This window comes from Panthera tigris, chromosome B1 (assembly GCF_018350195.1).
Source record: "Panthera tigris isolate Pti1 chromosome B1, P.tigris_Pti1_mat1.1, whole genome shotgun sequence".
NCBI classification, from domain to species: Eukaryota; Metazoa; Chordata; class Mammalia; order Carnivora; family Felidae; genus Panthera; species Panthera tigris.
Genome location: NC_056663.1, coordinates 190,392,866 through 190,405,869, shown reverse-complemented (window position 1 = coordinate 190,405,869; position 13,004 = coordinate 190,392,866). Strand labels below are relative to the sequence as shown.

Here is a 13,004-nt window from a genome sequence, read left to right as displayed (position 1 = left end):
AACATCTAGAATAAAAAGAATAGTTTCTCCTGATAAATAGATCTACCTGAATTTTTATTTGAAGGAATAGAATGAAAGAATACAATGAGGGAAATTATAGTCAGAGCAAAGGCACAAAACCAATTCTCTTCAGAAATCAATGAACATTTTGCACTGCTGTGTGATTTAGAAGTGATCAATGACCATGTAAGGACAAAACATTTACCTGAATTTCTTAATTAACTTGTATATTTAATTAGTATAACACAGCTGTGCCTAAAGCAGTATCTTACATATAACAGGTATTCAGATATTCAATAAATACACAAATGTGATTTACATACATTCATAAAAAATAAAATGGGAAATTTTAGTACTAAATTAATGTGATATTAAAAGCAATTAGCAGTTATTAATCTAAAATAGTGCCAACCAACTAATTGTGAAAGGTTGCTGAGCCTGACATGACTTAGAATGATTTTGGACCCTGTTCACATCTGCCTTCTGAGGAACTTAACAATGATTATAATCAATGATCCCTTTTTTTGTTTTGTTTTGTTTTTTTAATATACCATCTGTGGCAGATTAACTGCATTCACAGCCCAAATTCTTCACCCATGCCTATACTTACTCTTTATCACTTTGCAATGTCCTCTCATTCTGGCCTCACCCATGTGACTTGCTTGGGCCGATAAGATGTTGGTTAACAAGTATGAACTGTAAACTGGCGGAGGCATGCAAGCTGAAGCATGAGAAACTACTCGGTCACTTATGCTCCCTCGTATACCTCTGCTTTTGCCAGGAGAGCACTGCCTGGGCTGGCCTGCAGCATGCGTGGGAGGTATGGCGCAGGGCTAAGGTGTCACACCTGGTAGCCAGCTCGTACAAAGGCATGTGAGGGAGCCTGGCCAAAATCAAAAGAACCTCTTAGCCTTATTTGCCAGTCCCAGATATAGGAGTGCAGTAAGTGCTCATTTACTTTCAGGCAGTAAGTTTTCGGGTGGTTTGTAATACAGCATTGTTGTAGCAATAGATAATGATTAAACAAGTGCAAGGTCTCTCATTCCTTAAAAAACAAAACTTCACTCAATCTTTTATTTTCTTCATGTTTAGAGCTAGATTACTTTAATGAATTATCCTATACTTGATATCACCATTTTCTTATCTCCTATTCTTAACCTGCTCCAGTCTGGCTTCCAGGCCCTTTCATTCCACAAAAACACCTACTAAAGTCACCAATGAATTGATAAAGCCAATGAATGATCCTTAATTTTTCAACTATTTTGCCTTCCTAACAACATTCAACACTAATGGCCATTTCCTCTGCTACAGACTGAACCGTGTACCCCCCAGATTCATATGTTGAAGCCCTAACCCCCTATATTAAGAAATACAGGGCCTTTAGGAGGTAACTAAGGTAAAATGAGGTCACAATCTGAGTCCTAATTTGATGGGTTTGTTATCTCCATAAAAGGAGAAGAAGACACCAGAGAATGGGAAGGTAGCTATGTGCAAACCAGCAAGAGACCCCTCACCAGAAACTGAACCCTCCAGACCTTGATCTTGGACTTTCTAGCCTCCAGAACTGTGAGAAAACAAATCTCTGTTTTAAGCCATGCAGTCTATGGTATTTTGTTATGGCAGCCTGAGAAGTAAACCTCTTTCTTGAAACTCATTTTTCTTGGATTTTGATACAAAACACAATACTGGCTTCCTTTTTCCTCTTCCTTTTACTCCAAGTCATCCTATTCTTGGATGGCTTAGAATTTCTTAAGACCAAGTCCCAGGCTTCCTTTTCTTCTTCTATAATCTCTATTTAGGGGTTCTCATCCATACTCAGTTTCAGTTATCAAAGATCTCGCAGACATCTCAACTCATCCCACAGTTCACTCATTACTTCTTCAGAAAGGATTTCCCTGTGTACTCAACCTAAAGTAACTACCCCTAGAAAACTCTTTATACCATCTAATTTCATTGACACAGAACTTAAACTGCTTATGTTTTTCCTCCCTCCAGTTAAAATACAAGTTTGATGAGAGTACAACATATTGGTCTTGTTCAACATATTATTTCCAGCACCTTGCATTATAGAAACTGGATAGATATCTGTCAAAAGAATAAATCTAGACTTCTGCTTCTGGCCATGATGAAGTAACAGGAACAAAAATATATGAAATATTTTTAAGACCATGGATGAAAGAAAGTACAGGATGACAGTGACCCCTGAAAGAAGGGAACAAAGGAGGTAAGTCATAACACTTGCTCTGGCTTACTGCCTGAATAGTTTCCAGGCTGCAGTATAGGAAGAGGAATCCAAAGGAAGCTTGGAAGCCTTCCTGAGATGAGAGGACAAAGTTTGGAGGTGAGGGAGACCAAGGCAACTAGAGTCTGTGGGGCAGGTAACAGGAGACAGAGCTGCACTGACAGTGCTGCCAGAGAGCAACATTGGTTTCCCTGGAATCCGTAGATAAATACTGATCAGTGCATGAATGTTTCCCAAGGCTGTGAAAAAGACCACTGAAAAGGACCAGCTGGAAAATCCCCAGAGACCATATAGGACTGGATAAAATTTGTGTTCCCACCAGCAAGAATGGATAAATCTCCTAATACATACGGCATTGAATAGGTATTGGTAGTGCCTCACTAGTGGGGGTAAAATTAGCCCTAGAGCAGGATTTCTCAACCTCAGCACTACTGACATTTGGGGCTGAATGATTCTTTTTTGTGGGGAGCTGTCTTACTATGCACTGTAGAATGTTTAGCAGAATCACCGGCCTCTACCCACTAGGTGTGACAATCCAAAATGTCTCCCTATGTCACCAATTATCCCCTGTAGGACATCCCCTGGTGAGAACCACTGTCCTAGACTATAGGCTGCCTATCAATGCCCAAAAGCAAGATTTGAAAGGATAAAGGTTTTTCTTAATAAGTTCGTGGTGTCTCAGAACAGAGCCCCAAAACATTGAAGGCACTGTAAAAACAAACAACCCCAGCACACAATGTAAAACCGACGATGTCTAGCATCCAATCCAAAATTACCAGGCATGTACAAAACAGGAAAATATCCAAAATGAGAAAAATCAATCAGTAGGAACTGATAAATAATACAGATTATAAAATTAGCACACAAGGATGTTCATGCAGATATTTAAAATATACTCCATTATAGTCAAGAAGCTGAGGAAAGCATGAGCATGAGGGGAAATATAGTAGATACAAAGAAGACTAAATTTAAACTTCTGGAGATGAAAATATAATTTCTGAAATGAAAATATCCTGGGTGTTATTAACAGCAGATTAGACAACCCAAAGAAAAGGTTATCAAACTTAAAAACATAGAAATAGCATAATCCAAAATGAAACATAAAAAAAATGAACAAAGGTGTGCCTGGGTGGCTCAGTCGATTGAATGTCTGTCTCTTGGTTTTGGCTCAGGTCATGATCTCCTGGTTCGTGAGCTTGAGCCCTGCATTAGGCTCTGTGCTGACAGTGCAGGTTGGGATTCTCTTTATCTCTCTCCCTCTCTCTGCCCTTCCTGCATGCTCTCGCTCTCAAAATAAATAAATAAACTTAAAAAAATTAACAAAAATGAGTAGGTATCAGTGATCTATGTAACAAAATACATGTGATTGGAATCCCAAAAGGAGAGTAGAGACAAGAGGGATAGGAACATACTTGAAGAAAGTATGGCTGAAATATTTCCAAATATGATAAAAACTAAACTCCCATATCCAAGTAGTTAAAAAAAACTCCAGGTAGAAAAAACATAAAGGCAACAAAGCCAAACCCATTTATAATCAAACTGCTGATAACCAGTGATAAAATCTTACAAAGAACTAGAGGAAAAAACAATACAGAGTAGCAAATATAAGAATCACAGCAGACTTCTCTTCAGAAACAATGCAAACTAAATGACAGTGGAGCAACATCTTCAAAGTACTAAAAAGTATATGGTCACATTTGAATTTCATATTCAGCAAAAATATCTTTCAAAACAAAAGTGAAATGAAGACTTTTTAAGACATAAAAAGGCAGGGCTGAGTGAATTATTAAACAGCAAACCCACACAACAAGAATTGCTAAAGGAAGTTTTCAGGCAGAAGTAAAATGACATCAGATAGAAACCTGGATTTGTGCAAAAGAATGAAAAACACCAGAAATGGAAAATTCATGGAGAAGATACTTTTCCTATTTTGAAAACCTCTTTGAATAACTGTGCGGAGGAAAAATAGTAACACTATATTGGAAGGATTATAACATTTATGGAAGCACAACATATGACAATAATAATAGCACAAAGGCTTGAAGGGAGGAAAGGCACATGTACTGTAAAGTTCTTAAGATTATACATGAAGTAATATAACATTATCTGAAGGTAGTTTATAGTAAGTTAATGATATATAGGGTAAACCTGACAGCAAGTACTACTTAAAAACTAAGAGATTAAATAGAATAATAAAATATACTCAACTTGTCTAAAAGAAGGCAAGAAAAGAGAAAAAGGAACTAAATAATAGATTGGACAAACAGAAAATAGAAAGTTGGGCTATTATCAAAAAGACAAGAAATAACAAGTATTGGTGAAGATGTGGAGAAAAGGCAAACCTGTGTACTATGAGTGGGAATGTAAATTCACATACCCAATATAGAAAACAGTATGGATGTTCCTCAAAAAATTAAGAATAGAACGACCATATGATCCACAATTCCATTTCTGGATATTTACCCAAAAAATGAAAATAACTTGAAAAGATATATGCATTCCCCATCATGTTCATTGCAATATTATTTACAATAACCAAGATATGGAAACAACTTAAGTGTCTATCAATGGATGAATGGATAAAGAGAATCCTCTCTCTCTCTCTCATACACACACACACACACACACACACACACACACACACACTGGAATATTATCCAAAAAGTAAGGAAATCTTGCCATTTGCAACAACATGGATGGACATTGAGGGCATTATCGTAAGTGAATTAAGTCAGAGAAAGACAAATATCAGATGATTCCACCTATATGTAGAATCTAAAATAACAAAAACCAAAATCAACCAAGCTCGCAGATACAGAAAGCAGACTGGTGGATGCCAGAGGTGAGAGCAAAATGGGTGAAGTGAGTCAAACTTCTAGTTATAATACAAATAAGTCATGGGGATGTAATGTATACATGGTGGCTGAGTATATAATAATACTGTATTGCATATTTGAAAGTTGCTAATAGATTGTAAAAGTTTTCATCACAAGAAAAAAATTGTAACTATGGTGACAAATATTAGCTAGACTTATTTGGTGATCACTTCACAATATATACAAATATATATCATTATGTTGTACACCTGAAACTAATATGTTGTATGTCAATTATACCTCAATTAAAAAAATAAAGTTGGCTGACTCAAACAACCACATCAAAAGTCACATGAGATGGAAAATGGTATATTAAAAGGCAGAGATTGTCAGACTGAATGAGAAAGCAAGCCTCAAGTGTATGCTGCCTCAAAGAAACTCACTTTTAATATAGACACATATAGGTTAGAAATAAAAGTGTGGGAAAAGATATACCATGTTAAAACTAGGGAAAAGTAGGCTGGAATAACTATCAGACAAAAAAAGATTTCAGACCAAGGAATACTTCTAGAGATGAAGAGGTTAGTTTCATATGAAAAAGGAGTAAATACATCAAAAGTACATAAAAATTCCAAATGTGTATGTACCTAATAACAGAGCTTCAAAATACATGATGCAAAACCTGATAGAACTAAAAGGATAAATAGGAAAATCTAGAATCATAGCTGCAGATTTCAAAATGCTTCTCTCAAGAATAAATATAAGTAGACTGAAACTCAGGAAGGATGCAAAAGAGTTGAACAGCACTATCAACTTGCTTAAAGGAACACCACCCAGCAGCAGCAGAATGAACATTATTTTCAAGAACACAGAGAACAGTTATTAAAGTAGATCTGGATAGACTCTGGACCATAAAACAAATCTCAATAAATTCAAAAGAATTAAAATCATACAAAGTATATTTTATAAGCATAGCAGAATCAAATTAGAAATCAGTAAGAGAAAGGTATCTGGAAAATCCCTAAATATTTGAAAAGTGACCAATACATCTCTAAGTAATCCATGGGTTAAATAAAAAACTACAAGGGAAATTAGAAAATATTTCTAATTTAGTGGAAATGAAAATACAGCAGAGCAAACTTTGTGGAATATAGCTAAAGTGGTATTTAGAGGGTAATTTATAACACAATGATCATATTAATAAGGAACTAATCTTCTTTCCACCACAACACTCTACACTCTATACCAATGGTTCTCAAAGTGTGGTCCTTGGGTCAGCAAAATAAGCATCACTTGGGCCCCACTACATAACCTATTGAAATAGAAAGTGCTTGGAGCCTAACAATTTCTTTTTCAATAAGCCCTCCTGGTGATTCTCATGCACACTAAAGTTTGTAAAGCATTGTTTTCAAGTAGCACAGTTCTCATTAGGACCACCATGATGGTCTATGCCTTCATTCATGCCCTCTACCATTCATGTTTCACAAGGCAGTCAGATCCTTTAGGAAGGAGAATCTGATGATGTCATATACCTTCCCCATCCACTCCCAATTTCAATCTCTACTTTAAGAGCAATGGGAAGCTATCGGAAACACATAAACATGACTTATGAGAACCTACATGGTCTATCCTTCACCTACTCCTCAATCTTTACATCTGACACCATGCTCCTCCTTTCTCTTTTGACCCAAGACACACAGTCATTGTCTTACCTGCAAAGAACACCATGCTGTACTTTTTCCACATGCAACTCTTCCTGAAAGTCAGTCCTCTCCCCTCCCTGCCCAGTTGTCTGCTACTTGGCCTAGTTAATTCCTACTCACTCTTCACAGCTCAGTTCAACGGTCAATTTCCTTAGAGAAGTCTTCTCCTTATAGGGAGAAGGAATTCTTATAGTACCCAAAAAGAATTCTTTAGTACCACCTACAGTTATGAACTTGTAAGATTCGTGTAACTATTTACTCAATGTCTGCCTCTCCTAATAAACTTGAACCATGAGGACAGAACAATACCTGGTTTTGTCCCCCATTTTATCCTACATATAGCCTAGCATATTGCCTGGCACATAGGAGATATTTTTTGAAGAATAAATTAATGGGGTCTATCCAGTTTTCTCTGTTTCTATATATAGAAACAAAGTAGCAAGTAAATGAATTTTCCAGATTGCCTGGAATTGGAATGGGGGTGGGGTAGGAAAAATAAGCCAAGGTCTTATTTAAATTAAACAAAAACAATCAAGAAAAAAACTGGCAGGATGAAACATTCAGATACCTACTCTGACTCCCCTCCCATAATTAAACAATAGGTGAATTCAATAGAGTTAGCATTATAATCACAGAATGCTCAGCTCCTCTACAAAGAAAAGTGTTTACTGCCTAGGAAAAATGAGGTGGGGGGGGGGGAAATGGAAGCTAGGGGAGCTGAACTAAGAATTCCAAATTCCTAAGTGAAGAAATAAAGAAGAAAACCAGGGTAGAGAAGGGGGAAAGAGAACACTTGAGGAAGGAATTTAAGGTATAAAGCACTGAAATCACTTTAACAGGTGGCAGCCACTGGTAAAGGAAGAGAGGGAAGGTGACCCTTGCACTTACCTCAGATAGACAAAGCAGGTCTGGAGGCTGCGGGGAGAGAATAAAGATTTACAAAAACAGAATAAAACTGCCACTATGGCTCCCCCAGCACCACTCTGCTGGATAAAGATAGGTCTTGTCCCATAGAGATAAAGCAAAACAAAACAACTACAAGTCAGAAATGTATTGTGCAGGAGGAGGGAGAGGATGGGGTGTTGGAAATAAACTGGATATAATAACTTTAATCTACTTTTAAAAATCCAATGACTTTTTCTAGCCACATACCAAATTCTACTGATATAAACGGGTCAGCAAACTTTTCCATCAAGGGCCACGTAATCAGCAGTTGAAGTTTTATGGGCTTTACACAATTACCCGGTTAAGCTCGTGTGGCACAAACACCAGTAGACAATATATAAGTGAATGAACATGGCAGTGTTACAATAAAACTTACTTACAAATGGGCCATGGGCCAGACTCCCTGATTTAGATAATCTTATGTTTGAAAATAATTCTATACTCCATACCAACTAGTAATAGAGATCAACCAAATTATCTTTCTTCAAATTATACTATGTTGCCAAAGTAAAAATAATTTGACTTTTTAAAAAAAATAAGTTCCCTGAGTTCCTTTGTAGCTCTGATATCTAACACAATGCCTAACAGATCAAAAAGAAAAAGTATCTAATTTGTTGAATAAACTGGATGGTTTTTCCATGAAAGATGCAGGACAATTAGTGAAACAGAATACTGTGAAAAACTAAGTAATGGTTGACAAAGCAACAGGATATAAAATATCCAAGAAAAATTCTAAGAAAAAACATCAAGACAGGGGATTATCTAAGTCACTGTTCTATATTTTTTAATAAAGTATTACAGCAAGAGTTAGAAACTCTTCAAAACCTAAAACTCTTCTCCTTACTCAGGAAACTATATAGAGCAGTATTTTCCAATTATGTTTCCCAAACTGCAGGATATAAAAAGTTGTGATATATAAAGTGTGAAGAATGCAGTTTAACATTCAATGGGGTGCTGTGATTCAACAGGCACAGGAAAGAGAACTCAGCATTTTCCAAAGCTATTGGACCACAGAACCAGGACCACAGATGCAGGACTACTGCATCTTGGACTCTGTATCTGGAATGCTTGTGTAGCAAATTAGATTAAGGTGACAGTGAGTCATCTAGAAATGTTTATCAAAATGAAATTTAGAAAATCATCTACTCTGTGCTTCACAGTTCTTCCATTAAATGATAATTATGAAGCTGAATAATAGCACATGAAGAAATGCTAACTCTAGATTTTATGTGAAAATGTTTAGGCTATTCTGTGCCAAGGTATGCCTCAACCATACAAATCTAAAAGTTGAGTTAGGACGCAAAAAACGTGGTAAACCATTCATGACCAGGACCAGAGGAGAATGCATGGTTGGCTTCAGTTTCAGGTAGCTAAAGGAGTATACTGTTAGTTAAAAATCACCCATCAGTTATATACCTGTGTGAAAACCAGAATGCTGAATGGGAAAATGTGTATTTGGTCATTTTTGAGGACAGATGACAAAACAGGAGACGCTGACAAACTGAGCTGTTGTAGGTCATCTCAATCTAATTCAAAGTATCAATTTGAATTCTGAATTTTTACAGCAAAATTTGATGTTTTAGATGATACACTGAGTATAGCAACCTCAAGCCCACATAAGTTATTCTAGTCTGAAAATTTCCTTAAATGTGTCCAAAGTAAGCTTATTTACATCCAGATATTTGTCAATTAGGAAAGGCACATATTTACTTGGTAACTCAAAAGACACTGATATTCAAAAGTTCTTAATATTTTCAATAGCCACACTCCATTTTAGGCCATAATCACCTCAAAAATCATCTCTTAGAGCTAGCCTTTGACACACCCCATTTTATCCCCCCCCTCCCCTCAAATTTATACTGTGTGCTATTATCAGAAAAGACCCTCTAGAATTAGAATTACACTTTGATCATATAGTTTCTCATCACTATTCACAGAATGAATTCTAGGCTTGATTTCTTTGTTTACTGGTGAATCCGATTGACCCAATTGAATCTAAGGGCCCACCTTTGTCCAAGCTTACGTTCTGGCAGCTGAGATAAAAGTCACAAAGCTGTTAAATCCTGTTATTTCTTGAGATAGATTTCAAATGTTACCTACTTTGTACAATGCCCATCATATTACCCTTAAATTATGTCTGGACTCACTGAAAATAGATCTAATAGCCTCAATATTCTGCCCATGAATTTGTAAACTGATTTACATCCCCATATGTTGTTCCCACTATTCTCATGTTTTAAGAGAGAAATGACTCTTCTGGCCAAAATCCATCTATCTAATGATGGCCCATAATGTCCAATAATCAACTCTGGCGCTTCACTCCATTTCCACTGCTTGCCATCTCATGTTTGTATCTTCAACCTTTCATTTTCTACTGGCTTCTTCCCATTGGCATCTAAATTTTTTTAAAACCAGTCTTCATTAGAGCTTCCTCTCGCTATCTCCCTATCTCCTCTCCAGTCATAGCCATTTACAGTTTTCTGTGTTAATTTTCTTCACTTCCTCTTCCTGCATTAACTCAATCATAAGATTCTCACTGCATTTCCCCGCCAAAACCAAAATCATTACAATAACCTTTGGGCTACCTTAGATGGAAATGTTTCAGGGCTTAACTGACCTCTCATCAACAGTTTACACTTGTTTTATCCCTTCTTAAAACACATTTCCTTTCTACCACACTCTCCTGACTTTCCTCTTACTTTCTGACTAGCCTCATCAGTCTCCTTCTGTGTATATCTTTTTTTCTTTTTTTCTTTTTTCTCTGTGTATTTGGGGATCAGATCCTAGGCTCTTCCCATTTTACGCTGAATAATCTATTCCACTCTCATGACTTCAGTTATTATTGGACTCCAAAATCTTTATCTCTAGCTCAGACCTCTTTCCCATATTAACCACAGTTGACCCTTTAACAACACGGGTTTAAACTGCATGGGTTCACTTACATGCAGATTTTTTTCCCATAAAGATATATACATTATTGTAAATACATTTTCTCTTCCTTATGATTTTCTTAATAAAATTTTCTTTTCTCTAGCTTACTTTCTTATAATAATACTGTATATAATACCTATAACAGAAAAATATGTGTCAATTGACTCTTCATGTTATCAGCAAGGCTCAGGTCAACAGGATATTGGTAGTTAAGGTTTTGGGGAGTCAAAAGTTACATGCAGATTTCTAATGCACGGAGAATCAGTACCCCTAACCCCTGCATTGTCCAAGGGTCTACTGTGATTACTTCCTAAACATCTCTCTTGGACATACTACTTAAATTCCTTATGTCTAAAACTGCACACTCTGAATGTTCTCTTATATCTCAGTGAATGTTACTATCATCTATTATCTACATGTTCGAACTCAAACCTGGACATTACCCTTTATTCCTCTACTCTCTTAGACACACTGATACTATTTCAGAGGCCTCTGTCAAATATATCTATTCTCCTCTATTACTGCCACTGTTAGGGTTTGAAACATTTTTTTCGTTAACTGATGTTGGCCCCACAATTTGGGCTATGGTTCCTTCAGTAGCTTTATTTTTTGCCATTTTTCCATCCATGCCCTGCCCTATTCTTCATTCCTTTTTTATGCCTCAGCTTTATGAATTAAATTACTCAGTGTTCTACTAGCCTGCTCTGTCACCCAACTTTTCCACATGCAGTTTGCTCTACCAGAAAACCTCCTCTCCTGACTGCTAATACTTTGGCAGCCTTCAAATCTCAGCTTGGATGTGACTTTGTAAGAGTCCTTGCCTAATTTTCTAAACATGGGTTCAACTTCTGTCCTATATATTTCTATAAGCTGTCTCTCTCCCCAGTCACAGCACTCCACTTTCTACTGTAATTGCCTATTCACTGTCCCCCATGAAAATGATAAACTCCATGAGAACACAAACCATGACTTTAACCATTCTATCCCTTTAATTAGTAGTAATATAATACCCCACTTAAAACATAAGATATACTCTATTTGTTGAATACATACATACAAGTCTTGTTTTCTTATTTAGATGGAAAGGGAACTTTCTGAACTTCCTATGGTGTCTAAGAGCATATTGTAGGCATTCATTAAGTATTTACTGAACTAAGAATAGGACAGAATTGCACTTCTTTGCTTTCCATGTCTACAATTGATATATAGTAGTACAAATGTAGTGAAGTATAAATTCTAAAATTCCTATGTATTAAACTTTTATCGGACAGTAATTTTGAAATGTACAAAAACAAGACACTTATGGTAGAAACAAAACTTTTCATCAATAGAAATATTCCATAATTCATTATATACATTGCCTTATGAATTTTCCTAGAGAACTCCTTGTTGTTAATTAAGACTTTCTCAAATCTCCAATCACTAATTATTCTATGAAGAAGAAAAACACATATAAAACTAATAATGAATTTGTGTCATTTCCAAAAAGGCATTAAGAAGTATGGAATACCAAGAATAATGAGAAAAAAATAACACCTTAAGAAACATTTTAAAATCAGATAAATATAACAAATATTGCTATAAATACAACTCTGTAAAAATAATGTCCTTGTTGATTAAAAAAAAAAAGAATGTTAAAAAATAAAGAAGGAAAGTTATCAGTAGAAGATAAATAAAATTTTAAGCAGAACAAGAAATCGTACCAGTAATTTTAAAAATGAGAAAAGGTGAAAAACAACTCTTAACATATGATACTAAAATTTTTAAAATTTAACAGAAGAATTTTGAGATTAATTTGGAAAGTAATATTTAGGCATCTTCCATCTTATTTTTCTTGGGTGATCTCATATTTAGTGAGATAATAATTAAAATAAACCTTATGTTTATAACTTAGGAAGATACAATGGTTAAGAAGCTAAAAGGACAAAATACGGTTCTGTTGTAAAATGAGTTAATGCAAACTGTCTTTGGTAAACTCTAACGACATGAAATGAGAATGATATAAAGAATTAAGAATGAAACACTGTACTTTATACTGCATTCACGACAGTCTTTTAAAAATATGTGTGTGTATGGTTGTAGGTGAATTATAAGTTTTTTTAAAAAATCACTATCAGGCTTCTTCCCTCTTTTCCTGACATACTATTTGTTATGTTGTTTTTAGTTATCCTGAGGACAAGAAACAAAGGACATTATTTTTAGATTTGATTCATCTTTCATAATGGAGACTCTAATTTGCCCAATAATAAAGCTTTAATCATTGCATGTTGCAAAGTTAAAATTTTTATTTAATGCATGTTAAATATTGTGGAATAGGTATTTTAAAGTCATTCAATTAATCAAATTTTGGGGGTCATTATAATCATC

General features: G+C 35.5%; 1 protein-coding gene and 1 long non-coding RNA gene across 10 annotated transcripts in view; one reads left to right on the top strand and one right to left on the bottom strand.

The window, feature by feature from the left end:
* Positions 1-13,004, bottom strand: part of LCORL (ligand dependent nuclear receptor corepressor like) — a 167,173-nt gene that overhangs the window by 6,503 nt on the left and 147,666 nt on the right. For 5 of the 9 annotated variants that reach the window (XM_042984861.1, XM_042984864.1, XM_042984863.1 and 2 more), the window contains one exon: positions 7,650-7,676. The exons of the other annotated variants lie outside the window; for them this stretch is intronic. In XM_042984861.1, the coding sequence (XP_042840795.1) occupies positions 7,651-7,676 (26 nt within the window). In that variant the 3' untranslated portion in view covers position 7,650. The remainder of the gene's footprint in view (positions 1-7,649; positions 7,677-13,004) is intronic. 9 annotated transcript variants of the gene reach the window in all.
* LOC122238111 overlaps positions 1,931-13,004 on the top strand; it is a 68,917-nt gene continuing 57,843 nt past the window's right edge. The window contains exon 1 of the long non-coding RNA XR_006217073.1: positions 1,931-2,224. This is a non-coding gene — a long non-coding RNA (uncharacterized LOC122238111). The remainder of the gene's footprint in view (positions 2,225-13,004) is intronic.